The 18,486-nt window shown below is 39.8% G+C and overlaps 2 protein-coding genes across 4 annotated transcripts; one reads left to right on the top strand and one right to left on the bottom strand.

Moving 5' to 3' along the window:
* LOC127942000 (ubinuclein-2) lies at positions 1-11,907 on the top strand. Of its 3 annotated transcripts, XM_052537527.1 has the most exons (16): positions 1-547; positions 1,556-1,672; positions 1,786-1,887; positions 3,336-3,467; positions 4,363-4,460; positions 4,689-5,127; positions 5,566-5,636; positions 5,722-5,958; positions 6,861-6,971; positions 7,118-7,261; positions 7,338-7,388; positions 8,299-8,371; positions 8,402-9,376; positions 10,105-10,300; positions 11,230-11,298; positions 11,393-11,907. In XM_052537527.1, the coding sequence occupies exons 1-16, from the start codon at positions 278-280 to the stop codon at positions 11,437-11,439; spliced, it is 3,132 nt and encodes a 1,043-aa protein (XP_052393487.1). In that variant the 5' UTR covers positions 1-277; the 3' UTR covers positions 11,440-11,907. The 3 variants fall into 3 exon arrangements, with proteins under 3 accessions (XP_052393487.1, XP_052393481.1, XP_052393475.1); XM_052537521.1 differs by having other exon boundaries at positions 4,366-4,460; positions 8,299-9,376; XM_052537515.1 differs by having other exon boundaries at positions 8,299-9,376.
* A 3,649-nt stretch (positions 11,908-15,556) lies between these two features.
* LOC127941990 (telomerase RNA component interacting RNase-like) lies at positions 15,557-18,090 on the bottom strand. Its single transcript, XM_052537503.1, has 3 exons — positions 17,466-18,090; positions 17,247-17,324; positions 15,557-15,895 (listed from the first exon to the last, which is right to left on the bottom strand). Exons 1-3 carry the CDS (start codon positions 17,751-17,753, stop codon positions 15,788-15,790), a joined length of 474 nt encoding a protein of 157 aa, XP_052393463.1. The 5' UTR covers positions 17,754-18,090; the 3' UTR covers positions 15,557-15,787.
* Between the last annotated feature and the right edge of the window lie 396 nt (positions 18,091-18,486).

The following is an 18,486-nucleotide window of genomic DNA, read 5'->3' as shown; positions in this document are numbered from 1 at the left end:
CACCGCCTCATCTTGTATATTTACTGCCAGTGAAAATGGCCGAAATTCAACAGAGACAAACAAAAACTACTTTCACACTCGACTAAATGAGACGGATGCAACGCCAACACTGTGAGAGAATATTGTATGACGCAAAACGGAGTTCATTTCGTTCCGTGCCGCCAGTGGAGTGTTGTTTAACAGTGTAAGCTTTAAATTTTAGCTGAAGCTAAGAGTCGGTAGTGCGCACGCGCCTGTGTGTGCTCGGGCTCGCGCAGAACCGGAGAGAGTCGGTCCAATGGCTGACCCGAGAAAAGTCCCGTTCGTCACGCTCGCCTCATTCAGCACCACACCGACGGCACCCGAGTCAAAGAAGCGGCGACGGGAGGACGAGGAGAATCAACCAAGTGCCGGTGTCACCGGAGGGGGGGTGTTCGGTACCGGGAAACCGGCATCGGATCTCAGCGAACCCAAACCCACCGTCCGCCTGAACCTGAACCTGTCAGAACCGAGCGAGCAGCGATCAGCCGAGTTCAACTACAGCGAGCTGGTCCAGTCCAGCCTGCAGGTGGGTTAGCGGTAACTCGAACCCAGAGAGCCGAACATGACCTACATGCACTGTGACATACTTTAGATAAAACTTATTTATTTATTTAGTACCAGTGTTTGGGGTAACGCATTACAAGAAACACGAGTTACGTTATCAGATTACTTTTTTTCAAGTAACTAGTAAAGTAACGCATTATTTTAACCTTTACCAGAAAATATCTGCGTTACTTTTTCAAGTAACACCGGTTACTTTGTTTTGTCGTGTGTTGACTGACAGCCTTCCTGTTCTCATGTTGAGAGAAATCCGGACTGAATGCAGAGGTGTGTGTAAACATGATCTTACTGTAGATCTGGACTAAATGTGAACATACATTTATTCATCACACTTGCAGTCTTGCACAACGACAAATTTAGTATTTCTTACAGTAGTTGCTTGGTCTGTTCCTGCAGTGATGTTTAATTACCCACCATTTACCCATGTCTAAAATTAACATCTACACTGGACAAAATAACTAGCACCTTTTATGCTTTATTAAAAACAAAACGAAATTATTTGTCCAATAATATTAAATAAATGTCATAGAAAGCGTTCAATTGTACTACCTTGAACCGCACTAATTTTATGTTTTAAAAATTATACAGTAAACTATTATACAGTTACAAATTATAAGTAAACTGTTTGTATTTTTTTGAAAATGTATGCTTCAGTTAATGTTTTGCAAGATGGAACTTCATAATTCCAAGCGGAACGTTTTTAGAACTAGAAGGTTCTGTCTGCATTTGACCTGTTCCACAAATCTCCATTAACAAATCTGAGAGGATTTTGATATTGAACATTTATAATTCGTGTATGAAAGAGACTTGCTCCCCATATCTCTTTTGCTATATGGAATAAAAAAAAACCTTGAAGCTCAATATCTCAAAAGCGTTTAGAATGCAGATAGATCCTTATAGTTATACAAATATCCATAAAAGTGCCTGTTGGTATTTGGAACTATACATGGGTTCCTTTGGTTTGCTCTTAAAGGTGAGGAAGGTTCCTCAGGGTCTCACTCCAGCTCTGGACCCCAGCGACCCGTTTGCAGATGAAGACAAAGAGCGGCAAGAAGTCGAGGCTCTCGCCAGGAAATTTGAGAACAAATATGTATGTAATCTTTCATATGACGGCCAATCCTAGTCATGACATGTTAAAGAAATATTATAATGTGTGAGATGTGTTACTGACTTTACATTGAGACACGTGCGTTATCGTCTCAGGGAAGCACTGTTAAGAAGAAGAGACAAGACCGGATGCAGGATCTCATCGATATCGGTTACGGCTACGATGACACGGATCCGTTTATCGACAACTCTGAGGCGGTGAGTATGAGCGGGAGATTCGTTGATCCTCACGGACAGATTCACTAATGACTGTCTCCTGAAATGCTCTCAATCACAGCGTTGTGCTGATAGTATCATGCATGTGTTTAAAACCCCAAATTGGGCAATAAAAATATTTTGGCCTCCAATGATTATGAAAATGCAATAATCGCGATAAAACGATTATTGCGCACCAATCTGTCCATTTTTGCAACGCTGAAAACGCTTTTGCTTTAATGGTAAAATACATGCAAAAATATGTCAAAATGCTGCGCTTGGTGATTATTCATGTATATCTTCGTCGGTCATGTAATAAACGAACGTCAAGTGTTGAGAATGAAAATACCCTTAACAGTAATTTGGATCCGTGTGGCACTTAAAGTGACAGTGGGCTAGGTTTTATTTTACATTTGATTATTCATAAGCCTGTCACGATTACAACGTTTTGTTGTGCGATATATTGCCCAAGAAATAATTGCGATAAGCGATATTATTGTCATTTTAATGACCATTTTATGCCACTGAATATATAATCATAATGTAACGGCATAATAATGCAACTTTTATCTTTTATATTAAGATCATGGAAATTAAGTATCAAAATATTAAGATACCTTAAAAAACCTGAATAAATACTAAATAAACATTTTCTAACAAAAATTGCAAAAAAAAAAAAAAAATGCACAAAGAATTTGTATGGAGATTCTTCCATCTACTGGTTTAACCCTGACCATCTTTTCTTAGGCTCTTTTTAAGTAAATTTAATGGGCGATATTTTGTGGTACCAAAAACTATTGAGGTTACGTGCATAAATTGCGCAATAAGTCGATATATTGATTATTGCGAAAGGCCTAATTATTCATTTCTGTAGTATTCTGTACTACGCTACACAAAACTTTTCATATAAACTGCAATAAATACAAAACTAGACCCGAACTAAAACTGAAACGAGACATTAATAATAATTTCAGTTTAATTATTAGTTTGTTTGTTTGAAATTCTGCTGGTTGCAACAATGTATATGTCATATTAACCTTATTTACAGAAAATACATATTTGATAAGCATTAATGTCTTTAAATAAATCACTCATATAAAGTTTTGGTCATATGGCCCCCGCATAATAGTGGTAAATAACTGTGATTACAATATTGACCAAAATAATTGTAATTTTTGCCATAATCGAGCATCCCTAATTTGATGCCACCCATCTTAGTCCAAATGAAAAAAAACACTTTGAAATCCAGTCTGACCCATCATCCTCATGCATATATGAAAATGTGTATTAAAGTGTTTTTCTGATAGATTTATGACTGTATGGATTATATATTTCACTCTGCACACTGATGCAGGTTCACTTTCAAATGTAAAATTGTACACCATGGTTTGTTTCTCATAGGAACAATAATTTGGACTACAAATAATTTAGCATTTGTCATGTCTGTACAGTACGACGAGCTGGTTCCTGCGTCTCTGACCACTAAACTGGGCGGTTTCTACATCAACACCGGCACGCTGCAGTTCAGAGCCGCGTCTGAGTCCGAGGGAGAGGACGGACGGAGAGACGCCAGCCACTTCAAGGTGATCCTCTTCATCACGTGCTGCTCATCCTCAGACACATCATATAGAGAGACACAACTATGGTCCATCAGTGCTAATTTATGATAGGGTTGAACCTGTGATCAAAACATCACACTGCAACATGACCTAGTATGATTATTAAACCATCAAATAATGAAATACACATCTGTGACTAGGGCGGCACGATAAATGACATGCAACATTTAATGCACATCTTGCTGCATGTGAAAGCAGGCACATTACGGCTGATTACAGAACCGCTTTACTGACAAGATGTGCATTAAATATCGCATGCCATTTATCATTCCGCCGTATATGTGACCCTGGAGCACAAAAACAGTCATAAGATGAGATTTAATAAATCAGCTTTCCATTGATGCATGGTTTGTTAGGATAAGACAATATTCGGCAGAGATGCAACTCGAATCTGAGGATGCAAAAACATCTGAATATTGAGAAAATCACCTTTAAAGTAGTCTAAATGAAGCAAAGAGGGATGCACAAAATACTTTTGCATTATAAGTTATTGGCACTTTTTTATTTAACAATATTGGACATTATTGGATGTTTAAATCATCTATCAGTAAATTAATGGAATAACTATCGATTGTGGCAAAGGTTTACCCTTGAGAAGTGCATTAAACCCTTTAAAGTGTGCATTTTTGGATATTCTAATAGCTTTAACTGTTTAATTTTTTCTTTTTTAAAAAGGTAGTTTGGATTAATAATATCTGGATTTATAATTATTAATCATATCACAGTTCAGACTGCGGTGTTAGTTGTGTCTCTGTCTGATCGAGTCATGCAGTTCTTCTCAGTGTCTGTCTCTGGTGATTAATGTGTGATCTGAGACGCTCGGCTTGACTGAGATGATGTTCTGGGCTCTGATCGACAGAAGGATGGAGAGGAGCGCATGATAAAGAGACGGAAAAAGAAGCAGGACGGCGGTCTGGAGGAGAAGAAACCCAGGAAATTCAAAGTATCCAAACCAGGGTGAGTTCGGATGAGTCGTGTGCTTTTAAAACCTTTTCATTTTCTGCATTTGTTCATGAAGGTCTTGAGAAATATGTTTTCAGTCTGTATTACAATAATGCATTGACTTGTTTGTTTACGATGCAGATTTGTCATTTGTACGATTGAAATTGAAATCTTCAGTAACATTATACATGTCTTTTTTTATGAATGTATGAAATAAAAGCCTTTTGTGTCTCTTCCTGACAGTGTTTCGGCTCTGAACCGTCCGGAGAAGAAGAAGAGGAAGAAGCTGATGAACGAGACTCTGTCTCTGGCCGACATAATCCGCCGCTTCACGCGTGAGAAAGATAAGATCCGAAGGAAGACACCTGCGGCCCCCGTAAAGCTCATCCACGCTCCACCGAGCACCGCCTCCAGCTCTGACCTGACCATGGCCGATCTGACCTCTGACCCGGTGGTGATGTCACTGCTGGGCGGAGCCACAGAGAGCGACGTGCTGCAGGAGCTGATGGGTGACCTGGACTTCAGCCTGCTGGACTGTCCCGGGCCGTCCAGTCCTGGAGCGAGTGAGAGCGGTCAGAGAGCAGGAGGAGCGGGTCGAGGGCAGAGGACGGGTCTGATGCCTCCACCGCTTCCCCTCAGCCTTCCTGCTCCCCTCCTCAAACGCATCGAGGACCTGCGCACGGTGAGGGAGCGCTGAGCTTCACACACACGGATCAGTCTCTGTGTGCAGATCATGAGCCGTGACGCTTTCAGAAACAGTGTAGTCTGCATGTGCACAGAGCCACCAAAGCAGCAGTGTGTGTGTGTGAGTGTGTGTGTGTGAGTGGTGTTTTCTTTCCAGCAGACTGTGAAGCAGAGAGAGGAGGTCTGGAGGTAGATAGAGGTGTAGGAGGAGCAGAGCTCATCCTGATAGAGAGAACAGCGAGAGGGAAAGGTTAGATGAAGGACAGCAGTAGATCAGATCATGCTGCAGTATTACTACACATCTGTGCCATCTGTTCACACAGTGGAGGATCATAGCTGACAGACTAACTCTTCATTTCCTTGTCTTTTCCTTCCATATTTTGATGCATTTTTAACCTGTTTGTCACCCTGAAAACCCTGCTTGTTTTTGTCCCAGGCGTCTCGTCAGTTTGATATGGAGGGCAGGAAGAAGTTTTTCACACTGGACATGAACAACATCCTGCTGGAGTGAGTTCATTCAGCTGCTGATGTAGTTTCTCTCTGGTGTTTATCTGGCGTCTCACTGTGTGTGTGTGTGTGTGTGTGTGTGTAGCATCGAGCTGCAGGTGCAGGAGCAGCCCGTGTCGGTGCGAGCCTCCGTCTACACTCATCTGGAGGCCTTCGTGCCGTGTAATAAAGAGGCTCTGCTGAAGCGGCTGAAGAAGCTGAGTCTGAACATCCAGGACGACCGGCTGCGGACGCCGCTGCACAAGCTGAAGCTGGCCGTGTGCAGCGTCATGCCCGAGCAGATCGCCCGATACAACATGCACTGCATGGCCAGAGTCACCAAGTGAGAGCCTGGACACACCTGACCACGATTCACATTCACATTTCAGGAGCGCAGACGCTCTGCTCAACTTACATTTGATTTATATTCATGTGTTTAGCAGATGCTTTTATCCGAAGTGACTTACAAAAGAGGAACAGAAGTGATTAGTCAAAGATAAAATAACACTGGTAACACTTTACCATGAGGCTGCATTAGTTAATGTAGGGACTAACCTGATCAATATTCATTTTTACTACATGTTAATTCACTAATGTTAACAAATACAGCTTTTGATTTTAATAATGCAGTAGTAAATAATGCATTAATTAATATTAAATTAATAAATGCTGTAAAATTATTGGTCATGTTAACTAATTATTATTATTATTTTTTAATTACTTTTTCCTTTAAATTTTAAAGGAACGTCTTAATGCTTAATTTAGATATTTATTTTATGTATTATATATTGAATGTATTTGTTTTAATTTCTACCAGTAAAATATCGTTGTCTTTGGTGTAACTAGAAAAATGGTTTATAAAAAAAAAATGAAAAAGGTAAATTAATTATAAAAATGCACTTGTTTTTAAGGACTTTCTAAGTCTAGAAATCATATTTTTGAATGACTTTCACAGTTTGTGATTTACATGATTTATTTATGTATTTAGCAGACGCTACAAAAGAGCAAAAGCAATGTCAAAGAACAAACAATATGCAAACCACTAGATTAGGAAGCCAAATAGAAAAGAAGAGAAATGAAGAGAAGAATTAGTATTCATTTATTTGTTATTTGTTTGTTTACTAAATATATATATATATATATCCAAGGCTCTGGAAATCCTGGCAATTCAATGACAAAAAAAATGAATTAAATGAAGAAATCCTAATGTTTTTGGCTTCTTTTATTGCTCTTATTGTTTGTCAGGCAGCAGACGGAGGACGGCGACAGAAACGGCTCCGAGGACGACGACGACGAGAAGCCCGGTAAAAGAGTGATGGGACCCAGGAAGAAGTTTGTGTGGGACGACACACTCAGGTGAAGCTCACACAGATCAGGAAACAGTCAGTAAAGTGATCCTCGAGCAACAACTCCAGACAAAACACAGCTTCAAGCTCGTGTGACGCCGCGGATCAGGTGAAGACGCTTACTTCACAACTGTGTGTGTGTGTGTGTGTGCGCAGGTCTCTGCTGTGTAGTCTGGTGCGGGTGAAGCTGGGCTGTTACCAGCTGGAGGGTCAGAGGTCACTCTCACCTGAAGATTACCTGAAGGTCTTCATGGAGACCGAGGTCAAACCGCTCTGGCCCAAAGGATGGATGCAGGCCAGGTGGGTTTCAGTGCAAAGCCCCTCAAACACAGATACTGTAGAGAATGTGGCTCATGATCATCTCTGTGTGTCTCAGGATGCTGATTAAAGAGAGCCGGATGGCTCACAGTCATCTCACTGGAAACACGTGAGTCATTTGTCCTGTTCTCTTGACGAACTGCTTATTTTTACACACAGACGAGCTGTTTTGACCGACTTTGTGCAGATCTATTGTGAGCGGCTTGGTAAAGGGACAGTTCACACAAAGCAAGAAACCAAACGTGATTTACAGCATTATAACCTTTAATCCAGAGCCTCGGGCAACAGGGAAATAGGATTTCTGTCAGATTCATTAGTTCAGTAGTTTATGTATCCAAATAAACAATCACATCTTGTATACGTGATTGTATGTCTACTAACATGTCTAAAGCATATCAAGTGAATAAACTAGTTTTCATCAGCTCATCTTTTTACATATAAACAGTGAGTTCATTCATCATAGGCTCATGTGTGCTGATGTGTTGACTGGTTTGCAGTCACAGTGACTGTCAGGCGTCTCAAAGTGAGTTTTGATTGAGTAACTTGTGGATCAGTGTTACTCAAGACTGTTTCAGACGGTTCGGTCTGATTTGATGAACTGGTTTAACTAGTTCACCTGACAGACTGATTCGTTCGTGAAGCCGACTTCACTTCACAGTTAATAATGTTTTAAGTAAGTAAAGTTTCTTGCACAGAACGATCGTTTCACTTCGTAACTCCTCAATATATCTTCAGGAGCCACAGGGATTCATCTGATCTTGCCTGTATAATCTATCTGAGCTCTTAAAGTGGCAGCACCCATTGACTAGTTTTGGATAAAAATCTTTACTGTTCAACTAAAGAATTTTTTTTTTCTTAAATTCTCCTAATTGAAGAAAGACACACATATCTTGCCTTTAAAAAAATAGTAATAATAACATTTAATAGTTTTCCATGTTTAATATAGTCCCAGTACAGAAGTAAGCTGGGTGATGGTGTATCACGTTGGTCTTGATTGAATTGCACCGCTCTGTTTTCAGGGTAAAGAGGAGGATGTTAGCGGCTCCGAAGGTGAAGCCCAAGCCTCAGGTCAGCGGTGTACTCCAGCACCCATCGCTCTCTGTGGACTCCACCCCTCCTCCACCCGTCTCTGTGGACCCCGCTCCTCCTGCGTGGTCCCCGGCGGAGCCCCGCCAGGTCTTACTGTCGGACTCGGATGAGGACCTGAGGTCCCCGTCGCTGGACTCCATCTCTCACGCTCTGGCCATGCTGAGCAGCGCTGCTAAAGACCTGGTCCAGTCCAACAGCTCTCCGTCCTCCGAGGTGCCCAAACCGTCCCAGCACCTGTGCAGCACCCCGCCTCCGCCTCTGCCTTCGCCCGGCGTGCTCTCCTCGCCCGCACCTCCAGCTGTTAAAGGCGTCCCGCCGCCGGTTCAGAGACATTCGGTGATTCCTGCTCAGCGACCAGCTGTGACCCCGTCCATGAAAATGGGTGTGTCTTCGGCGAAGCCCCGCCCCCCTCCAACGGCATCACCTCTTCACGCCCCTCAGAAGATTCCGGCGGGAAAAACTGTGGTCGCATTACCAACAGGCTTCATCCATACCAGCTCATCCCCGGCACAATCGCGTGCGGCTCCCGCCACTTCTTCAGCGTCGCTTTTAAACGTCAAACCCATGCAGACTTTCCACATGACACCGCAAGCCAAAAACCATGAGTCGCCCAAACCTGGCTTCATCACACCCATGCGAGCCACGCTCACCAAATCACCCCACAACCCCAGCTCAAACATCCTTAAGCTCACACCCACCTCCTCGCCCGTCGTCTCCAGACTGCCCACGTTACCCAGCATGCACCAGCACGCCTCCAAGGGCTTCCATGCGGGGTTCGTCTCCAGCGGTTACAGCGCCCCCGCGGGGCAGAAGACTTCCTCTCAGGGCAACACTGTCTCTGGACTCGCCAAAACAACTGCAGCGGTCACCAAGCAGCAGGCCACCAGTGTGTCAGCCGTGGCAGGGACAGCCAATCACAGTCAGCGACACAGACAAGTGGGAGGAGCTAATCAGGGGGTGAAGACAATCACATCTGTGTCTTCAGCCACAGCGTCTCCACTCTCACAGGTCTGTCTCCTAATGATCAAAGACAAAGCCTGTCTTTTAATTTACCAATGCAATAATTTATAGTATCATAACAATTGTAATATTTTCTAATAATTGTAAAAATAAATAAATAAAAATAAAAAATAAAATAAATAGTACATTAAAATAAAATAAGTAATTTTAATGTTTAATAAACATGTAAAACAATTATTTAATATTTTTTTTCATGTTTAATCTTTTATTTTAAACATTTAAATTTTTCATTTTTCATTCAATCAAATTAATTTTGATGTTTAATGGAAATTGTACAAATAATTAAAACGTCTAATTAAAATAAAGATGAAAAATAATTGTTTAATGCTTTTGGTTACATTTTAGTAGAATAAGTAGTTTTGTAATTGTGTTTAATTGCTTTTTTTTATTTTAATTAACATCAAAGATATTTTTAATTAGTAATTTATTTAATTTACATTTTTATTTCATTTTTATTTTTTTTTAACAGAAGAGTCCTAGAATTATTTTCTTCAGTTAGTAATGATTTACTTGAACTCTTTAATACGAGCCATTGCTAAAATGTAGTTTTGTCAGTTAAACCCATCGGACTCCGTAGGCATGTGGTGTTTTAAGACAAAAGTTAGTTTTTTAGTGTTATGTTTGAGGAGGTCTTGATGAAGGTCTGCTGTGTGTTTTGATGCTGATGCTGGTGATGATGCTGATGTCCTCCTCCTCCTCCTCGTCGTCGTCTGCAGGTGTCGTCCTCCAGCGCTCTGCTCGGGTCGGCCGGTCCGTCTCTGCCGATGGGCTTCGGGATGCTGGGAGGTCTGATTCCCGTCTCGCTCCCGTTCCAGTTTCCAAACCTGCTGAATCTGCCTTCCTCTCTGGTTTCCACAGCAACCACCGGAGCCTCGACCAATCCCAGCAGCTCAGGGTTCACCCTTCCCCAGAGTGAGTCCAACCCATCAGTAAACATGGGATCGCTTATTAATCTTTAGTCATATATAAGTCTCAGAAAGGTGAATTCTACATAATCTTAGGCTGTTTACATCCTTTACTTCTCTGAGATCAGTGTCAGTGCTGTAATGTTCCTGAGACTCGTTTGTGTCATGACTTCATACAGTCTTAAACCCTGAAGAATAACCAGTGTCATATTATATCGTAAATCATACTAAATTATATTAGGCATTAAATCTATTCAGAAATATAATGAACAGATCTATTTAAAAAAATATATATAATATTTGATATACTTTATACTTATTTTATTATTTAAAGGAAATATTGTTGAATTATTGTATATCCATTCTTTATTTATTTATTGAAGTTGTATTATTATTATTATTTCTACTGTTTTGAGTTTGCCATGAAAATAACCTTTGCTGCTATGACTTTTAGTAATCTATATTGAAAATAATTATAGTATAAAAATATATTTTTTTAATAATTTACTTTATATTAATTTATATATTATTATATTATTTATAAAAATTGTTTATTATTAAATCAATGAATGGTGCATTAGTAGTCTTTAAGTGACAAATGTGTATCAGGAATAATATGATTCCACTAACAGAAAGTTACCAGTTATCAACAGTTTATTCACTCTCTCAGTACGTTAATGAAATAAAGACTCAGTAAATGTAACATTCCTTCAGTCTTGCACAGATGTCCATAATTCAGACTACTTTTGATTATTTACTTTTGATGTGCTAGCCAGGCTCGAGTGAGTCCTCATTAGCTGCTGGTGTGTGTGTGTGTGTGTGTGTGTGTGTGTGTGTGTTGTGCTCTTCATCACGTGGCTCATCATGCATTGGTTTCCTCTCATTGTATCTGTGTCTCATGCGTGGGGTGTTTGTCTGTGTCCCGTCTCTCCTCAGATGTGTTAACGGGTCTCATGTCAGGGGCTCAGGCCGCTCTGCCTCCACACTTACAGCTGGCTTTCTCAGGTAACCGCTGAGCGGGCGTCTGCTGCTGCTTCGTCTTCAGTCGGGACGAGTCACTGTGCTTCATCACTCTCTCTCTCTCTGTATCTGTGTGCAGATGTCAATCAAACTCAGGGCGGAGACTTGAAGAGGAAGACCTTATGACATCACAGAACCTTAACCCAGGACTGACTCCACCCACTTTTATGCATGATCTGCTGGCCAGCCAATGAGACTGAACCATTTTATGCATTTGAATATTGATGCTGATAAATTATGTTTGTCTGAATGATGATCGGTGGGTTGTACATATGAATCAATGTTTACACAGACAGACCTGATCACTGTGACGGAGAGGGGGAGACGTGTGTGTGTGTGTGTTGACTTCTGTAAGTGAGGGTGTGTTTGTTTTGTAGGGTGTGTATTAATATTGCTGAGCGGGTGAGTGACGGTGTTCCTCCCTCTCTGGTGTAGATCCGTGTCTCTGGTACTGTTCACCAACAAAACACCCTTTAAAACCTTCAAACAAACTGAAAACCAAATGCTGAAGGGCATTGTCATATACTTGAATTTTCAGGATTTGTTTACTTGCAGGACAAAAGCAAAATAAAAATGCAGAAGCCTTAGTCCGAACTTTGTGTGTCTGTAAGGTTTCTGACATGATCACAGACCTACATAAAGTTTTTTTTATTATTATTTTGGTGATGAGTAAAAAAAAAAAAAAAGATTTCTTATTTTGTTTTACTTTTTATACGGGTTTGATATTGCTTTAAAATATCTAAATAAATGACCTCTCATGAAGACTTGCTGACTAATAACCTTATTATGAATTTGGCGTTTTGACCTCTGAAATGTCTCCTAAATGTAACTATTAGTTTGGATTAAAGTTTAAAAACACCACTTCACTAACCTGCTCGACTGGTAGCATAACTGCTACCATGTGCTACATTAAATGTATAACATACTAACAATACAAATAAAATATACTATATTTGATTAATGTCTATAGTTGCCGATAAGCTTTTAATATAAGTTATTGTCGTTTCGGGAATCATTTGATCGGGGCTTCGGAGTTTGCAAAACATTTGATTCAGTTCGGGACTCCGAAGCGCGTTTAGCGAATCATTTGATCGGGGCTTCGGAGTTTGCAAAACATTTGATTCAGATCGGGACTCCGAAGCGCGTTTCGTGAATCATTTGACCGGGGCTTAGGAGCGAGTCCGCAAAACATTTGATTCAGATCGGGACTCCGAAGCGCGTTTCCCGAATCATTTGATCGGGGCTTCGGAGTTTGCAAAACATTTGATTCAGATCGGGACTCCGAAGCGCGTTTAGCGAATCATTTGACCGGGGCTTCGGAGCGAGTCCGCAAAACATTTGATTCAGATCGGGACTCCGAAGCGCGTTTAGTGAATCATTTGATCGGGGCTTTGGAGTTTGCAAAACATTTGATTCAGATCGGGACTCCGAAGCGCGTTTAGCGAATCATTTGATCGGGGCTTCGGAGCGAGTCCGCTAAACATTTGATTCAGATCGGGACTCCGAAGCGCGTTTAGTGAATCATTTGATCGGGGCTTCGGAGTTTGCAAAACATTTGATTCAGATCGGGACTCCGAAGCGCGTTTCGGGAATCATTTGATCGGGGCTTCGGAGTTTGCAAAACATTTGATTCAGATCGGGACTCCGAAGCGCGTTTCGTGAATCATTTGAGATCAGGTGTTTCCAGCGGATTTGCAAAGCATTTGATTCTACCATGTTCTTGTCTACATCAACTTTTAATAAAGAGAAAAGAGGTTTAGAGACAGATTTTTGTTAATAGCCTGTTAGTAATCCCACCGTCAGTAACTGTATAATTTAGTAAGGGAAAATTAAAACAAAATAGGAAGAGTTTCAATTTTTATTTTATTTTTGTAGCAATGGTCATCTTAACCTCTGTGCATTGTTCAGGGTATTTCAGGACCCCAAATTAAATTCTAATTCTAATACTGCATCATGCAAGTGTTTATTCTAGTTGAATATTTCGATATTCATGTAAGGAAACGAAGCCATAATTTGAAAAGTTTACATTAACATTTAGCAGACGCTTTTATCCAAAGCGACTTACAAATGAGGAAAAAAAACAACACAACAAAAAGTTTATAAGCGAGAATAAACAAGATGCATGCAAAATGAAGGCAGATATTGTCTGATATGTTAAGAAATAATATACAATAAAAATGCTAAATTTTTTTGCCAAAATATTTGACTCAGAAAGTCCAGATGATTCAAGCTGTTCGTGACTGTGAGTGTAACAGCAGCAGCAGAGATTATTAACCGTAAATGAAAACATTTAAAACTCTGATTCCTCGATTTAAAAAAATACATTAAAATGTAGCAAAACATTACATTCAGATAATATGTAAAACTCTGTGATTATCAGTGTTAGACTGTGTGTGTTGTTTTGTCCGGGGCTCGTGGGACAGGCGGACTACTCTGGCTGTGACATCATCATCCTGGGGAGGGACTTTGAGAGCATTCAGATCATCCCAGGAGCCAAACACGGGAACATCCAGGTGGACGGACGGACACACACACACACACACACACACACACACACACACACACACACGGTTCTGGCGTCCAAACATCAAGGTCTTTATAAACTGTTACAGCACTTACTATATTATTTTATATTATATTATTACACATTGTGTAGCTGTTATTTCTAAAGGTCCAGTCTGTCTTCTAATTTTTATGTAATTGTTACTCTTTGACATATTGAGTAAATCCTATGGACCAAGGCCTGTTGTGATATCTTGATTAATCCAAGTCCTATGGTAGAGTTCCCTCTTACTCGAATGTAGCTCACTCACTTGCCCAAACACACATGCACACTCACATACACAGAACCTCTCATGACTTTCTCTATCTCTCCCTCCCAGCATTGAAATTAAGTTATAATTGCCTCATTAAATTGTGATTAAATATGTTATTAATTCATTTTGGAAAGATATTTCATGTCTTTACTTGTCACTTTACTTAACACTTAACACAGCTACAGTTGAAGTTTGAAGCCGTGTTGGTTGTAAAAATATTGTTATGGTAGTAAAATAGGTGGTAAAAAGGTAATAAATTCAATTTAAGAATCTCTGTATAAACCCTGTTAATGTAATGTGTGCTTGACCCTGAACTTTTTACCATGTTTAAATCCAGATTTTCCTGTTTAAAGAAAGCAAATGCTGTCTAAAGTGCAGATTGAAATGTAAAAAAAAAAATTTGTTTAAATAAGAATAACTAGAAATAGAAATGTCTCTTGTTTAATTTTAAGTTCTGAAACATTTCTCATGCTTTTGTATTAAGTTAATTAAGAAAAACGTTTGGAGCATGTTATGTTCTTTAAATATAAGTTGTAGGTTTTTATAAGTAACTACCAAGAGGCCAGCGGCAGACAGTGAGCCTTTGTTTGATCAGTTTAGCCTTCTCAAATCATCACGACTTGTAGAAAATCTTCAGATATAAAACAGTAGAAGCATATAACAATAACAATGTTTAAACGTTAGACCCAGATAAATGTGCACTATATCCAATACATGGAGACGCCAGCACGATCACTTGCATTTCTTTCAGTGGATACCTTGTAATTTTTTGTTAAGTCAAAGTTAAGACTCGAGTAACACATTATTCGTAGCTGTGAAAGGTCTACTTTTTGGCTTGCACTCACAATAATCAACAAAACTTTGTGCTTTTATAAAATAAAGAAAACAAACATGATGCGCTTTTTGCAGTCGCATCTTGAGCAAGAGCAGTTCACAAAAATGAACCGACACTCAGTGAAAACATGCTTCATAGACATGGTAAATATATCTGTAGAAAGCTTTAAAATATTACTTAATGAAATAAAACAAATAAAAAACTCTTCCATGATAATCATAATCCGTGACGATGCACTTCTCTCTAAAGGAACGAACAGACAAACACGGTCTCATGTTGTTTCCACCAGCACGGCAATTTATGGATGTCTATAATATAAAAATAAGGAGATGCCTACGTCTAAACTATGTGGTAAAAATTTGCCCGAGGGCTGTAAAAAAAAAAAAAAAAAAAAATCGGGGGCCAATTGGTTCCGGGCTGAAATTCAGGGCTCTATTGAGAAGCATGAAGAGTTAAAGCAGCTTAATTATTAAACTAGTTGATGGAATTTGAAAAACATGCAACATTTTTAAGAAAGACAAAGCATTGCATCCTATCTGTGGTGAAGTTTGTAAAATGGAAACCACCTGAACATCACAGTCAGGACAGATACTGTGGTACGGTGAGTTTAATTCATCATCGTCAATCTTCATCAGGTGACATTCAAGAACCAAACATGTTGACAAAATATCAGCAAGGGGAACGAGATCGCTCTGATGCCACGGACTAAATTATAATGTCTCAAAAAGAACCAGAACCCATCAAACACTGTGCACAGGAAAAAGAACTCGACCTGGAAATGAAGAGCTGAAGGAGAGGAACAGACAGTGTGAAGCAGTTCAGTCTATTTGACCAGCGGTCTGGTTTTATCATCGTCTCCACACTGATGCGCTTTATACTTTTTCACTTCTGCCATGTATTTAGTCCAGGCGTCTCCTTTCCCAGCCTCCACCTGCATCAACAAACACACAGATGTATCACAGCTTCCACGAAAATATTAACTGTTTTCAGCACTGATAATAATCAGAAATGTTTCTTATAGTGGACTTCAATTGGAACCAATGGGCTGAAAGTCCAAATTGATCCCCATTGAAGCCCATCATATAGAGAAATGTCATGGAATGTTTTCCTTAAAAACTAAATTTCTTTTCAATTATCAGGAAAGTTTTATTTTTGATGTGAACGTATCCTTTAAAGGTAACGTAGCAAAAGCCTACTAATTTAAAATGAAAAATATCGAAGAGAGTCAAAAACTATCATAAAAACAAGTTTGTTTGGAAATGACTCTTTTAATACTTTGCTTTAATACTGATATACTGTTAGAAAACCATGTAAGAATTAAATATGCTAATACGCTTTGCTTTGCAAAATATCTGAAATCACAAATTTATATTTAACTAATAATTACACATTTGTACAATATTATAAAGTATATGAATATTTTGAAAATGTCTAAGGGAATATCGTTATGGGAAATAATTGGACATTCAATATATCAATGCTTTGTTTGCTAGCAAACATAAAACATTTTTGTGTAGTTGGTTTATATTTTTATTGTTAATGCTAATATAAATCACCCATTTTTGTGTACAACAGCCTTTTATTGAAAATGAAACATGTTTTACTGTAGTTAAACTACAGTTTTTGTAGATTTCCATGGTTATCATTACAGTAATTGTATTTTAAACATGTACAAACAAAAGTTCAACCAAAGTTGCATTAAAGCTACACTAAAGTGATTATTACATTTTGAATATAGATATTTTTCTTATAAAAACGCATGGATTCGCTATAGGTCTTGTTAACCGCCCGGAGCTGTGTGAGGCACTTTTTATTATGGATGGGTGCTTTTTATTTCACTTCTTTTGGACTGAAGCACTGCAAACAGCCGCCGAGTGACTTTAACATTATATTTTTTTATATAACTCCGATTGGTTTTGTGAGAAAGAAGAAAGTCATACACCTAGTTTGACTTTACAGGGAACAATTTAAGGGATCATGTTCATATTTGGGTGAACTAACCCTTTAAGTATACCAGTATAGTATTTAAAAGGTATTGGTATTAACGTTAACAGAAACTGTCTTCCGTAAAAAGCGCCGCGGACCGTTGGTCTGTTGCATAGCAACGGCCTTTTTAATCCAGAAACCGTTGAAATATTTAAATTCTGTGAGCGGTACTGTATGGATTTGCGCCATGAAATAACGTCATAATGAAATTATACTGGCGTTTTTTTCCATTCTTATACAAATAAAAAGATAATTTTAGCCGTTATTAAATCATGACCGGAGAGCACATCTCTCACCTCGGAGTCGAGCTTCTGTTTTTTAGCCACCATCCCGGTCTTGAGCGCCAGTCTCGCGCCTCCTCTCCGCTTGCCCACCTGAGTCAAACAGGGACAGACTGACAGCGTTACACGGGCTTCAGGAAGCGGCAGGGACCCGAACAGAGCCCGAATCACTCTATGTGAGTGTGTGTGCATGTGTGCTACGCTAAACTAAAGCGCGTCCACTGCCGTTCTTACAAAGCTGCTTCCTCCAAGCGGCTTCTTTTCCTGAGGCGCTTGACCTGCAGCAGCAGAGCTCTTCTTCGTCTTGTCCTCCTCCTCCTCGGTCTGTCTCTTCCTCCTCTCCTCCTCTTCCTCCATCTTCTTCTTGAACAGCTCCATGAAGCTGCCGTCGTTGGCGAAGGCGTTGGCCGCTGTGGGCGCCCCGTGGGCCGGGCTGCTGCCCCCGGACTCCCCGCTGCTGCTGCTGGAGGAGGACTGCTGATGGTGAGGACGTCTGTCTGATTTATATAGCTTTTTCTCCATAGTTTAACTACTTGGTAAAATAATAAATAAAGCCTTTACATTCACGTCTGTTTTATTATCGTGCGTTTAAACGTAACACAGGTGAAAACGAAATAATGATACGTTGGTTTGTCTTGTTATTTGATCGTAAAGTGTCGCGACGAAACGGATACACCGTCAGCGGCGAGCGCGATTATCGAGCCGCAGGTGGTTATAATCGCTTATCTACCGGATCACGGGAGGAATCGGCAGGTTTCGGGGTTTTATCCCGGTGTTTTTCGCACACATTCGTTGTTTTTAGCGTCGCTCCGCCAAACTGCATTTCATCTGCGGCCAGCGGTCAAGAGCTCTGAGCGGCGCACCGCCGCCTGCAGGCCGGAGGAAGAACTGCAGCAACTGAATATAACGCGTCAATGTGCTACTTGCCCTTTCTTTGTAATTATTTGCGATTAGCAGTTTGTGAATGAACATTATTTATATACCACCATTTTTAAAGTGAAGTTATGTTACTTATTTAATAGTTTTATTATCCATGAAAACATATAAAGCAGCACGTGTAATAATTACCGCAGCAAGAGTAGTAGTTAAAAAAAGAAGAAGCAGAAACAAAAGTGGTTTATGGATTATGATTTAATTAATTTAGAAAGATTGTTTTTCTACCAAGATTTCACTTGCATCTCAGGTAAAAATGTTTGTAGTCCTCACATTTACAAGATCAATAGATTTGTTAAGAGAAACAAAAATATATAAATGA

This window comes from Carassius gibelio, chromosome A3 (assembly GCF_023724105.1).
Source record: "Carassius gibelio isolate Cgi1373 ecotype wild population from Czech Republic chromosome A3, carGib1.2-hapl.c, whole genome shotgun sequence".
NCBI classification, from domain to species: domain Eukaryota; kingdom Metazoa; phylum Chordata; class Actinopteri; order Cypriniformes; family Cyprinidae; genus Carassius; species Carassius gibelio.
The sequence above is the reverse complement of the archived record's forward strand: the minus strand, read 5'-3'. Positions and strand labels throughout refer to the sequence as shown.

Excerpts from the sequence above, each read along its gene's own strand:
- LOC127942000 (XM_052537515.1), top strand. The coding sequence starts at position 278 with ATGGCTGACCCGAGAAAAGTCCCGTTCGTCACGCTCGCCTCATTCAGC. Across the intron at positions 1,673-1,785 it reads GGAAATTTGAGAACAAATAT|GGAAGCACTGTTAAGAAGAA; the intron begins GTATGTAATCTT and ends TTATCGTCTCAG. Across the intron at positions 7,389-8,298 it reads AGTCATCTCACTGGAAACAC|GGTAAAGAGGAGGATGTTAG; the intron begins GTGAGTCATTTG and ends CTCTGTTTTCAG.
- LOC127941990 (XM_052537503.1), bottom strand. The coding sequence starts at position 17,753 with ATGGAGAAAAAGCTATATAAATCAGACAGACGTCCTCACCATCAGCAG. Across the intron at positions 17,325-17,465 it reads CGCTTGGAGGAAGCAGCTTT|GTGGGCAAGCGGAGAGGAGG; the intron begins GTAAGAACGGCA and ends TGTTTGACTCAG. Across the intron at positions 15,896-17,246 it reads AACAGAAGCTCGACTCCGAG|GTGGAGGCTGGGAAAGGAGA; the intron begins GTGAGAGATGTG and ends TTGTTGATGCAG.